At 40.8% G+C, this 12,584-nt stretch overlaps 2 protein-coding genes across 5 annotated transcripts; both read left to right on the top strand.

The window, feature by feature from the left end:
- The first annotated feature begins 373 nt into the window (after positions 1-373).
- On the top strand, positions 374-1,687 carry LOC137571865 (uncharacterized). Its single transcript, XM_068283531.1, has 3 exons — positions 374-704; positions 785-971; positions 1,041-1,687. The coding sequence occupies exons 1-3, from the start codon at positions 666-668 to the stop codon at positions 1,487-1,489; spliced, it is 675 nt and encodes a 224-aa protein (XP_068139632.1). The 5' UTR covers positions 374-665; the 3' UTR covers positions 1,490-1,687.
- mud (mushroom body defect) lies at positions 1,553-12,412 on the top strand. Of its 4 annotated transcripts, none has more exons than XM_068283528.1 (9): positions 1,553-1,683; positions 1,770-1,876; positions 1,983-2,090; positions 2,159-6,937; positions 8,288-8,383; positions 8,454-8,815; positions 8,884-8,986; positions 9,460-9,756; positions 11,809-12,412. In XM_068283528.1, the coding sequence occupies exons 1-9, from the start codon at positions 1,557-1,559 to the stop codon at positions 11,854-11,856; spliced, it is 6,027 nt and encodes a 2,008-aa protein (XP_068139629.1). In that variant the 5' UTR covers positions 1,553-1,556; the 3' UTR covers positions 11,857-12,412. The 4 variants fall into 4 exon arrangements, with proteins under 4 accessions (XP_068139629.1, XP_068139627.1, XP_068139628.1 ...); XM_068283526.1 differs by having other exon boundaries at positions 10,115-12,412; XM_068283527.1 differs by lacking the exons at positions 8,288-8,383; positions 8,454-8,815; positions 8,884-8,986 and having other exon boundaries at positions 10,115-12,412.
- The last annotated feature ends 172 nt before the right edge of the window (positions 12,413-12,584 follow it).

Genomic DNA, 12,584 nt, shown 5'->3' with positions numbered 1-12,584 from the left:
ACTATAATTATAATTGTTTGTAGTCTTTTGTAATTTGAATTAATAAATTAATAATTTTTCAATGCCAATCACACTAAATGCATGATATTTGAATAAAATAAATACAGCAAAATATCGCACATATTTGAATTCAGTTTAAGAACTAGTAATTTGTATTAAAAATGTTTAAGCTCGATAGCTCATTTATGCGTTAGCGCGCTCAGCTATCGGAAACCTATCGTAATCGACAGAGTTGCAAAACGCACCATCGATAAATATTTCCATTATCTCCGTACGCCTATGTTTTCAGTTCCTCTGGTCACTTTAATGTAGTTGTTTCGTTTTTGGCGGAAATTATTTTGAGCGTCCTTTCATCGGCATTTGCTTTTCTCATTTTGAATTAAAACGAAGTTTCGAGTTTAGTGTCGGCATCTCTCGTGTTTTTTTTTTTTTTCTATTTGCCGTTGTGTTCTTTGTCAAAATCTAAAGTTAGAAAATTACTTTTCTTTTGTTAGCAGTTGATATTATTTAGTGTATGCTTACATTTCAAGAGAGAAGGAATAAAATATAAAGAAAAAATATATATAGTTTATGTAAAACGCGCCGTGTGTGATAGCTTCATAGTGGAGTGCGATTGCGCACTTTGAATCTTTCGTTTATTTTTTACCTTTTCTTTCGTTGCGACAATGGACTTGCGTAGCTGGAAAAAGGTTTTATTAAAATGGGTAAGTAGTAGCTTCTCCACGCTTTTGATCTCTACTAGATTCTTGCTTCTTCATTTGTGCATTTTTTCAATTCCTGCCAGGTGAGAGAGTCCAACTTTCTAAAAAATAATTTTCAAACCCTGGAAGAAACGGACTTGGAAGCTTTCTTTAAAATTTACACCCAGCAGGATGCGGCGACCATTCTTTTTTATAAAAGGGAGGAGGAAATATTAGCTCGGAAATATCCTTTAAGACAGGACCTGCCTATCCTTCAGTCATTCCTGCGATGTAAGCAAAGAGAAACTTGAATCCGTGAGACGCTGTATATTACTATTTTTAATTTTTTGTTTGTTATAGCAATTTACCCCGACTTCATCCCGCATTTGGGTAATGAAGGAGTTGTGGGCTCCGATTACATATACGTATACACACTACTTATGCACTATGCCTGCGTTAAGAATCCAACCGAAGTTTTTCATAGCATCTGCAAACGATTGCCCGATCGTACCCAAGAGTGCATAGCTAAATTCTTTGAGCAGACTGTGGAGAAGCCACAATTGTCACGAGAGCAACTGCGGCAGGCTATAGTCAATGTATCTGTTGTTTATCATCGTAGTGACACTGAATCGTCCCCCAAAAGTGAATATAGATCGAGACGTCGATCCACTTGTTCACCAAAGAGTCTCAATACCAGTACCAGCAGTAACCGAAGTGTCGACTCAAATGACAGCATCCTTGAGATTCCTGAAATGAAACAGATTGTGCTTCTACCAGAAGATATTCCATCACCACCGCCCCCCGGATAGCACTCCAGTCACTCAGCAGCGTTTGCCATCTAAGGTAAAGGTGCCGCCGCCTACGCCCAAATCCGAAATGCTAGAGCTGCAAAATCGCGAACTTTTGGGACTGAGGGCTCAATTACAAACGAAGCGATATGAAAACAATGTGCTGGAGGAGCAGATAATGGAGAACGAGCACTTGATTGCCTCACTGACCAAGGGTAAGTGAAGATTAGCTAATTGCTTACTTTTGGATCCTGGATATTTATGATTCGGGATATTCTTCTTTTCCTTTTCTTTGGTTCAGATAATAATGAAAAGAAACAACAGTTGGCCGATCTCAAGGCAAGTCTGGCAAATGGAGAGGATGGAAATGGCGATATGCACAACTATGTGCCAAATGAGATCGAACATGTAGGTAGAAAGTATGGCTTGCTACCTGCTTCAATTGTTTTTTTTTTTTTTTGTAACTAAAGACTTACCTGCGTCAATCTGATCCATTATATTTACATATTTCCAGTTAAAACGTAGCTTGCGCAAAGAAATAGCTCAAAAGGAAGCCATTATTACCGAAATGTCTGATCGTTTACAGGATTTGCAAAGCGAGAACTGTGAATTGACGAGCAAGGCAAGCCACCTGCAGATAGAAGAAAGATCAGAAATAAATTTGTTAATTGCTCTGTTACTTTTTTTTAGTTGAAGGTATCTGAAACACATATAAATGTCTGCATGGATCGTATTGGTCAACTAGAGACTCGTTTGGATGAAACCTCCGAAGCGCTCAATATTCGTAAAGAGGAATTGAATTGCCTGGAACGCGATAAAAAAGAGCTGGAGGAATGTCTACAGCAGACTCGTGAAGAGCTCCATCAGCGTCGCGAAATATTAAATTCCTCTTCCGACTTGCTAGATACCAGTACTACTGCTTCGACCGGCTCGCACAATATTACACCCGAAAATCTGGCCAGTTCGGTCATTGATAAACAGTTGCGTGAAAAGCAACTGGAGAATGACGAATTGGAGTCTCAATTGCAGACAATGAACAAGCAGCGTAATAAATGGTCGGAAAAGCTAAAGGGACTTCTGCAACAGTACAATGGATCTCTAGACGAAGATGAATTGCCAACAGGGGACAATCTTAGCTTGATTGAGAAAACCTTACAAACCCTGGAAGCGAATTGGCGTCAAGAGCAACAACGGGCAATGCAATTAGAACAGTTGTACGAGCAGCAGACAGTAAGCCAAACCGAATTGCTCGAACGTAATCAAGAATCAAATGCCAAGGTTAAGAAGCTGGAGCGAAAGTTGTGCCAGGCTCAGGAGGATTGCCATGCGCATGATCAGCGGCACAAGCTCGAGTTGGAACAGCTCCATAGCCAGCATGTCAAAGAGATGAAGAACTTGCAGGAAAAACTAGACCATCAGGCAATCAGATTCGAGGGTCATCAGAAGCAGTTCGACAATTTGTTATTCCGTTATGACCAGCTGCATGCCAGTGCCGCTGAGGCGGAGTGCCATCTCAGCCAGGTGCGCCAACAGATGGCCGAAAAAGAGCAGGAATTTGGTCAGGTGGATGGCGAAATAGTTCAACTGCGTAGCCAGAATGAAGCCCACGAAAAGCACATTGATTCGCTTGTAACGGAGCGTTCCAGCGAGAAGCAGCTATTTGAAGAGCAATTGGAAGAACTGAATAAGCAAATAGAAGAGCAACAGCTTGACATAAAAAATATCCGTTGCAAGTATAGGCAGTCCAAGAATGAATTAGACGAGCACTCCGCAAGAATAAATTATCTGATAACGGAATTACTACATGCTGCCGATTGGGAGGAGGCCATCAAGAAGGTTGAAGCTTTACTTAAAAACAATGTCGAAAACAAAGAGAAATACACTACTGAAATAGCCTGTTTAAAAGAACGCCTGCGAAGCTCCATGGCTATGTCGGTGAAAAATGAACAACAGATCAGCGGTCTGAGGGTAGAGCTGGAATCGAGCATCGACCGTCTTGAAGATCAGCGAGACCGTCACAGTGAGTTTATCCAAAAAATTCAATCAGATCTCGGAGCACGTGAAGCCAGTTTGCAACGCACGATACTGGATCGTGAAGCTATCAGTGATGCAAGAATACAGACTTTGCGAAAACGTCTTCACTATACCAGAGTCCAGTTGGAAAGATTTTTGTACAAAGCCGATAAATTGCTTCGTGTGCCCAAAGATGACGATGGCCTCGGTGCTGGTACTAGTGCTGGCGGCGGCGGCGACCAGGACAATGACGGCAATAATGACAATGCAGATAATGGCATTTCCAGTGAGATTGATAGTGACTCTAGCGGATCCCGTTTTACGGAAAATCAGAAAAAAATCGATGAACTAACGGCTCGTATTGCGCGCTATATGGATAGCAGAAAAGATTTGGTGCAGAGTCTGCATGAGAAGAACGCAGAAATCGATGAACTGAGCAAGCAGCATGCATTGACTATAACCGCGAATCAGCAATGGACTGCCAAAGTGAAAAAGGAGCAGGAGGAGAATAGTGAAAACATGCGCGTTGCAATGGCAGAAAAAGATGAGGAGCTGCATACCACAAATCAGCGTATCAGTGCCTTGCAAGATGAACTAAGTGAAGAGCGTACAAGGGTGGAGCAATTATTGGCCAGATTGGCAAAAACAATGGAGCAATTGGAGTCTCAGGACATAGCTGCAATTGAAATAGTGGCCAGACTTAATGAACTCATGTCTAATAATATAGTAACAGCCACTATTCCATGCCCAACACCACCACCTACTCCAAGTTTATTGCAGTTTAGCTGTGGGTCCACGAATTTCTCGCAATTGCGTAACAGACTGTTGCATTTCGAAGCCGGCTTCGAGCAACTGGAATCCAGTCGTCAATTGTTGGATGAGGAGTTGGCCGAAGCATCTCGAAAGGCCTCAGATTTGGCCAGTGTGAAAGCTGAGCTGGAGCGACAGTTGCATAGCCTGGAGGAAAAGCTGAAGACCGAGAATGATCTTGGCAATACCAAAATGGCCAATCAAATGAAACATCTTAATTGCTCTCTCCAGAATATGGAGGAGGTCAATGAGAAACTGAGCGTTGATAATGATCGTTTGCAAAGCTTGCTCTCAGAGCTGGAAGAAACTCAATCCAAATCTCAGGTTCAGATGGCAGCCTTGCAAGCGGACCTAAATCAGCGTGACGAGCAGTTAGGGCAGCTACAACAGACCCTTCAAGCAAAGACCGATGAAATCGAGAGCATACAGAAACAGTTTGATGAAAAGGCCATGGTGAGCAATGAGGTTAACGTCGAACACGAGAAACGTCTCGAATTGGTGCATCAGCTGAAAGATGACCTCGAAGTGTTACGCAAACAATCGCTGAAGAAGACCCAGCAGCGCGATGATGCGACTTTTGCCCTGGAACGACAGCAAAATGATATCCAGCGATTGGAAGAAAAGAATGCGGAAACCATGGCCCAGCTTGAACAGGCAAATGCTGCAAAAGAACAAGTTGAACAGGAGCTTAAGGAATCGGAGATTCAAGTAGCACAGAGAGATGAGCAGATCGTGAAACTGAACAATGATCTTAAGGAGAGCGAGATTCGTGTCATTGCAGAAAAAACGGAAAATGATCATAAATTAAAATTATTGCAGCATGAAATGGACTTAATTCAACAGAAATGGGAGCTTTCGTTGCAAACGAAATCTACTATGGCCGAGGAGATTGAATCTTTGACCACTAAGGTGAAAGAACAATCTGATCTCGTAGTCCATGGTGAAAAGGAGTTGGAAAAATTACAACTTGAAATAACCAAGGAGCAAGAAAAATCACAACTTGAGATAACCAAGGAGCAAGAAAAGACCAAAGAACTGGAGCAGCAAATGGCCAAACTTAAGGAAGAAAATAAGGCTTTGGAAGAGCAAAAAGGACGCTTGCAAGCTCAACTTGGAAAAAATAAAGAACAGATTGAAAAGAATCACGATCAATCCAAATTATTGCAACAGGAATTGGCCAAAGAGCAGACGGAGAATGAGCTACAACAACATGAAATGTCGAGACTTGTGGAAGAATTGGCCAAAAAGCAGACGGAGAATGAGCTACAACAACATGAAATGTCGAGACTTGTGGAAGAATTGGCCAAAGAGCAGACGGAGAATGAGCTACAACAACATGAAATGTCGAGACTTGTGGAAGAATTGGCCAAAAAGCAGACGGAGAATGAGCTACAACAACATGAAATGTCGAGACTTGTGGAAGAATTGGCCAAAGAGCAGATGGAGAAGGAGCTACAACAACGTGAAATGTCGAGACTTGTGGAAGAACTGCAAACAGCTAAAACCCAATTTGAGACGAGTACTAAACGAACTGAAAAATTGGCCATCAAGTTGGGCGATCTTCAAGCCACTAAAATTAAATTGAAAAGAGAACTCGACCATCGCAAAGCGGCTGAAAAAGCTCAAGCAGTAACATTTGACAGCTTGCAGCGGGAGAAAGAACACTTGCTTAATGAGCTGGGCCAGCTCAAAGATCGTCTGTCCAGGACCGAGCAACGCGAAGCCATTCAGATGAAAGAGTCTCAAGAAGCTCACAGCGAAGCAGTTGCTGACATGCGGCGTGAAATTGAATCTCTGCAAGAGGAGCTAAATGAGGCTTTCACCAACTTGTCAAAGTCCAAGACGGAGGCTCAAACAAGGATTGAGTCGTTGCAAGAGCAACTGGACGGCGCTCAGCTTTTGAAACAGAATGCAGAAATCGAGCGGGCCACTTGCAATGAGAGACTTTACAAGCTGGAGAAACTGCGGGAATCCCAGGAGAAGAATATACATCACCTTAACCATCAGCTGGCTACGGCTGATGAAGCAAATGTGCAGCTAAATCATGAAATTGGTGGCCTCAATTCCGAGATCGAGCAGCATAAAAGGAAAATGACTGAACTTAATGCCCAGCTTCAGGAGTCAATCGAAGCTGTTGGCGATCTGCAAACGCAATTGAAGGTGGCTCAATCGGAACGGGATCAGGGTAAAGAAGAGATTGTCGAGTTGAGCAACAAGCTCAGTGAGCTGCGCGAAGAGCTTGTCGGAAATCGAGTAATCCATGAATGTGAACTAGATGAGAAGACACGTGAACTAGAAGTGGAACGCCAGGAAGCTGTCGAACGTATTGCTCACTATCAAACTCGTGTGGATGAACTGCTACAGCAGTTGGCTGAAAGAAACCAAGAGCTAAGCGAACTGAATACCAGTCACAATGATCTCTGTGCCACCTACACTAAGAATAGTGATCAGGAAACAAATGCCAGAGAAATAGCAATGGAGCAATTGCAGCAGGAGCGCAGTGTTAAACAGCAACTTGAACTCGATTGTCAAATTCTTCAGGCCAAGTATCGTGATGCCAAGGAGGAGGTGATGCGTTGTGAGCAAAAAATCAAAGATCAGCGTCTGGAAATGGAGGGCAAATTGGAGAAAATGAAAAACAAAATGGTAAGTCCGTAAGACCCGATGATAAGATGCGATAAAAAGAGAGAGTAGAGATAGGAAAAATATGTTTTTATTTTGTTTAAATGAGCAAAATTTGTTGGTGTCATGGTAATTGTTATTGTTGTTCTTAGTGTTGTTCTTGCTGTATGTCTGTGTGTTTGTTGCAAACGACTGATTCATACGACATTTAATCATGCATTTATATCCTTGATAAAGGATTGATTTGCTTTGACCTTTTCTAAGCCCAAAAGAAATAGCCATTTAGCCCATGATGAACCAATAATGTTGCGTGAGTAGAATAGAAATAGTTACCTATGCTAGATGGTTTCCTATGTTGTATATTGGTACTACTTCAGCCACACAAAAATTCACAAAATTCTTTAAAATTATAATTTTTTCGTTGTTTCTTCAAATGGCTATCATGAAACCGTTTAAATGCATATTTCCTCTAAAGGATCACACCACATGCCATGTAAGATTGCTGCAATAATTACATATTAATAGTGTAGGCTAAAACTAAAGATTATTATTTTGCACTTACTACCTTTTTTTCTCTCTTTCTTCTGTCTTTTTCCTCTCACTTAATACCTTATATATATATATATATATAAATATATATACACACGCGCACATACACACAACTTACATCTTCCGATTACCCAATCTATACAAAAAAAAAAAAAAAAAAAAACGAACGATTTCAATTAATTAGGTCCAAACCGATCTCTCTGCTTATCCGCTTGATTCTAATATCAATAAACCAGAAGGGTCACACAACACTTTGCCAATAACAACATCAGTAACTAGGGTAACAACAACAGGAATATCACCAGCTCCTAGAAACCGATCCTCTGCTGGCATTGGTTATTTGCTTTTATTGGCAGGGGGTCAGGCTATCTTGTTGGGCCTAATGCATATGATTCTATATAATAATGACACAGATATTGAATTACGTTCTCGTAATCCAACTGAATTTTAAGATTGTTCCCGTTATTTGTTTTTGTTTTTACCCAATTCTATTTGCATATCCCTCTCCCTATATATATGTATATTTTTCTACCTCAACACGATATGCAAACGTGTCCAAATTGTAATTGTTTATTTCTGATATTTGTATATTTTGTTTCTTACTTATAAATTGGCATGTGCCACGTCTATCCGCTTATGTTTAAGTATTGTTGATTAACCTAAATTCTAGTATCACTTAGTCTGTTTATTACATAAAAAAATTATTTATGTTATTGTCGTCCTGTTGTTATGTTGCCATTTACACATTCACACCCACACAACATACACACACACACCCAAAACCTACGCTTACACACACACACACACACAAACACCAAAACATAGCGTACCCTCTATACGGCGGAAGTAACTCGCATGAAAGAGAAACAGGAACGAGATGCATCTAACAATCAAGCAAAATTGGATGTCCTTAATACACAGGTAATGGCGATGGCCCATCATCATTTATTTGTGGTTAATTCATTGTTTTTTTTTTACACAAAATGTTTAGAACGCAAAATATGAAGAACACACACGCAAACTTTCCAATCAGATAGTGCGTTTGAATGACAAAATTTTGGAACAACAGAAACAACATGCCATTCTTAGCACCAAATTGCGTCATATGCAGGCAACAGCAATAGCCTCAAAGACCTCGACGTCACCGACAGGAACACTTAATGGTGGTGAATCTCTAAATGGAGCCGGAGGTGGTGGTAGTGTCTGCGATGATTGGCAACCGTTTAAACGTCCAAATATTCCATCTTCAAATCTGGGAACTAATTTGGCCATGGAAGATGAGGAGGGGGAGGTGTTTAATAATACGTATTTAACAGATTTAAAACTGGGACGTGTTCCCGACTCAATGATGACGTGAGTTTCCATTTGATACGATTGAGTGTTATTTAGTTTTGAGTTTACTAATGCTTTTTTTTTTACAGTGCCGAGGAGTTAAATTATAGAAATTCATTGCAACCGCCACATTTGAAGAGCACCTATGCGGCGCAATATGATTTGGGTGGTATTCCCGATGATGATCTTAGAGTAAGCAACAATGGAGCAGGATGTAGCAGTAACAACAACAACAACAACAGAAGTACTCCAAGACTTATGAAAGCTCAGACACCGCAATCAGCCAAAAGAGCTGCAATGGAACGTTTCTGGCTTAATCGACGCAGACGATAGCGATGAAAAAAATTCAATTCTGAATAAAAGTGACGCGAGATTTTTTCATAAAATTTTCAAGAATAATCACACTTTAATCACATAGACAAAAAAATTCAATACTTAGACATAACACTGTAAGAGTTTTGTCTTTTTGTTATGGCGTCCAGTGTTGTTGTTGTTGTTAATGAACAAGTTTCCACCATGTTAATTGTTTGCATGTCCTCTTTAACCTTTTTTTGTAACTCTAATGCTTTAATTAATTTCTTTTTATATTTCTTCTCCTTGTTTCTTTTTCTCCCTGTTTATGTATGTGTGTGTCTGTGGTGTTTGTGGTGCGGGTGTGTTTGTAGGATGGTCCACATAGTTGTAGCCTGGATGACAGCATGAGCGCTTTACTGAGCACAACGGGCACAAGCACTGGCACACGGAAAAAAACTATTGGAACCCATTATAAACGTCCTGGCCCACCGACACCTAGTAAAAATGGCGGACGCTTATCATTTGGTGGCAATTCGGAACCACCTCGAGAAATTCTAAGAGAAACTTGCGATAATGGTACATCAAAGACGCCAGCACGTTTTAAGATTTTCTCATCACGTTTCAGTCTCGGCAGCAGCAGCAATAGTAGCGCCCTGCCACGGGATGAGGTGAGTTTTGTGAAGAAGAGACAGAAATCTGTTTGTCCTGCCTTTAGACTTTGTGTATGTGTTGTAGAAAGTGCTTTGCTTTGTGTCTGATTAAAGGTAACACTACTTCAGTACCTAGATGGGTGTATTTAAAACGAGAGGAAGATAGAGGCTACATACACTTGGTACCTTTTAGTCCATCATGAGGCATTTTGGTAGTGTTATCTTTTTAGTAATTTAGTTCTGTGACGACTAGAAAATGTGTGTTCTATTAGGTAGAATCTTCAGTGTGATCCGTATTCTAGTTTCATGTGCCCAATTTATGTTGTTTGCTCAGTTTATTTGACTAAACCAACCGCCCACCTCGATCATCATTTAGCCACCGCGGCGAAAGCGACAAAATCAAAATCTTTTGACTGGCTTACATCGTCGTAAGCTTCAATTGCGTGCCATGACCGATGCCATTCGAACATCAACGCCAAGAAAAAGCCGCTCCTATTACGATCAGCGGCGTCTGATCTCTGTCAGCGATGCGGCGTCCGATGAAGAAATGGATGTAGTGCCAGCCGTTAAACAGCCGCCAGAAAAGGAAGAAAAAGGAGAGGGGGAGAGCACCACCCCGCATTTATCAAATGCAGATCTAATGGCCATGACACGTGGTTTGGGTAGACGTTTAAGCACGCACCATTGCTACTCGGGGAAAAGCAACACCACCACTACATCCGGCAGTAGTGGCCAAGTGGTGGCCAATGCCAATGCCAATGCCAATGCCAGTGGCCATAGACGAAGAAAAGTGCGCATGGGAAATTCAAGTAGACGTGTCTCTCTTAACCTGCATGGCAACATATTTGCCAAGATGACCTTTTCAAGGAGCAAAAAAAAGGTAGTATCTGCCTTTTATGCTCAACGGCAACTGCAACGTAAAAAGATCAGGCAACAACATTGCTTCGATCAGGCTCGTCAACTAAGTCCCAACAATGCTACATATAATGTAGATAATATTCATCCAATTGAAAACGAAACCAAAACTATTTCACCGGATAATAATAATTATAGTCTGCATAATCGGAATGAGAATCACGAAATGATGGGTCTGGGTCAAACTGTTGTTGTGAAGAAGCATGAGCAATCGGGAACTGATGTGGCCTCATCATTCAGATTGAGTGAAAACAATGTGGCAACCACTTTTAATGTAATGGAGTCGTCGCATCAGCGGTCCGTCTTTGGGGACAGTACAAAACAATTGCAACAACAATTTGAAGATGAAAATCTGCAACGCTGTTCGTTCTGGCTGGCATCAAAGGCGTCTGCTGCTGCTGGCGACGAAATTAGCGACGACAACACCAATCATGATTATCATTTTGAGCAACTTTGCAAGGAGACAGCTTCCACAGCTCCCTTTCAACTGCAGCCGCTTTACTACGACGAGATGGATGAGGAAGAGGAGGAGGAGGAGGTGGAGCAGCAGCAGCAGCAAAACAAAAAGCACCTCCCCACTGACACGGCGATGGAGATAGAGATGGAGCTGAAGGAGCTGGAACTAAACGACAACTATGATAACTATGACCCTGAAATGGAAACCCATCATACATCGGGGATTACCAATGGCAGTTGCGCCACTAATATAACCACCATGACCAGCGCATCATCACACAGATCATGTACTGTTTATTCGCTGGGCAATATTCAAACGCATCGCCTGCCACAAATCAATGTCACCCAAGTGCAACGTTTAAGCGGTTTGGTAGAACAGAACGCGAATAATCAAAACGTCGACAACCAGCCCATTGGACCGAACAATAGCATTTCCCTGGGCGAACTTTTGCAAATGTTTCGTCTTCTTAATCTCACTGGGCGCATAATGATCGCACTGATGCTATCCCTTCTTATCGTATTATATTGCTATGGCAAATAGAGCAGTAATAGGAGAGACATGAAGATCACAACAACTGTCACGCCACAGAAAAATTGCATAATTCAAATTCAATTTCTAATCCATTGTCCTTTTTTTTGTTTTGTTTGTTTTTTTTTGTTTTTTTTTTTTTTTTTTTGTTTTGTTAAATTTAATTGCAGAATTCGCCGCCCAAGCGACGTCTTAGCAGCATGTTTAAGCGCAAGTAACCGCAAGCCGGGATGTAGAGAGAAAAAGAGAATCCCTCTCCCTCACCATCATTCCCATCACATCATTTCGGAATGAAAACAACTAAATAAATTGAATGTTTGTACAGCAGCCATGAATATAATGAATGTATTGATAAGCTTGAATAAGTGGGCAATCCTTGTTTTTTTTTCCTTTTTTTTTTTTTTTTTTGTTTTAATTGTGAAACATGAAACCACATTAAATTAATATGTACAATAAAGTCAAACATTATACATTATAGTGTTGTATGTTTAAGGAAAAATATGATATAATGTGTACCTTAGCATATCTACCGACTATCAATACTAACTACAATATACTCTAATTGATGTTACTTTGTGTTTAAGCCAAGTCAAGCGATGCGATTGTCTAGAGGCAAACCTAAAACGTTATGCAACAATAACTCCATATATTACTAACCAAATCAATGTAAACACACACACACGCGAAAAAACACTCATTTACATATAGAAAAAAGATATATAACTAAATACACTATTTGACTATAGAAAAACATATAGTGAATAAATTCCGAAAGTAGTTTTGTTTTTATTTTTTAATGCTTAATTTCTAAGAGAGAAGCACTTGTTGTCTATGTGTGTGTGTGTGTACATGCATACATATGTATGTATGTGTTTTCGTTTAAACCAGATCATGGCAAGGTGAACAGGAGGCTCGCTTGCTCGATTGAGCGAACCATCGAACCAAT

This window comes from Drosophila tropicalis, unplaced genomic scaffold (assembly GCF_018151085.1).
Source record: "Drosophila tropicalis isolate 14030-0801.00 unplaced genomic scaffold, ASM1815108v1 contig_158, whole genome shotgun sequence".
NCBI lineage: Eukaryota > Metazoa > Arthropoda > Insecta > Diptera > Drosophilidae > Drosophila > Drosophila tropicalis.
This window is presented reverse-complemented; position numbering and strand designations above follow the sequence as displayed.

Excerpts from the sequence above, each read along its gene's own strand:
- LOC137571865 (XM_068283531.1), top strand. The coding sequence starts at position 666 with ATGGACTTGCGTAGCTGGAAAAAGGTTTTATTAAAATGG. Across the intron at positions 705-784 it reads AAAAGGTTTTATTAAAATGG|GTGAGAGAGTCCAACTTTCT; the intron begins GTAAGTAGTAGC and ends AATTCCTGCCAG. Across the intron at positions 972-1,040 it reads CCTTCAGTCATTCCTGCGAT|CAATTTACCCCGACTTCATC; the intron begins GTAAGCAAAGAG and ends TGTTTGTTATAG.
- mud (XM_068283526.1), top strand. The coding sequence starts at position 1,557 with ATGCTAGAGCTGCAAAATCGCGAACTTTTGGGACTGAGGGCTCAATTA. Across the intron at positions 1,877-1,982 it reads TGCCAAATGAGATCGAACAT|TTAAAACGTAGCTTGCGCAA; the intron begins GTAGGTAGAAAG and ends ACATATTTCCAG. Across the intron at positions 9,757-10,114 it reads GCGCCCTGCCACGGGATGAG|CCACCGCGGCGAAAGCGACA; the intron begins GTGAGTTTTGTG and ends ATCATCATTTAG.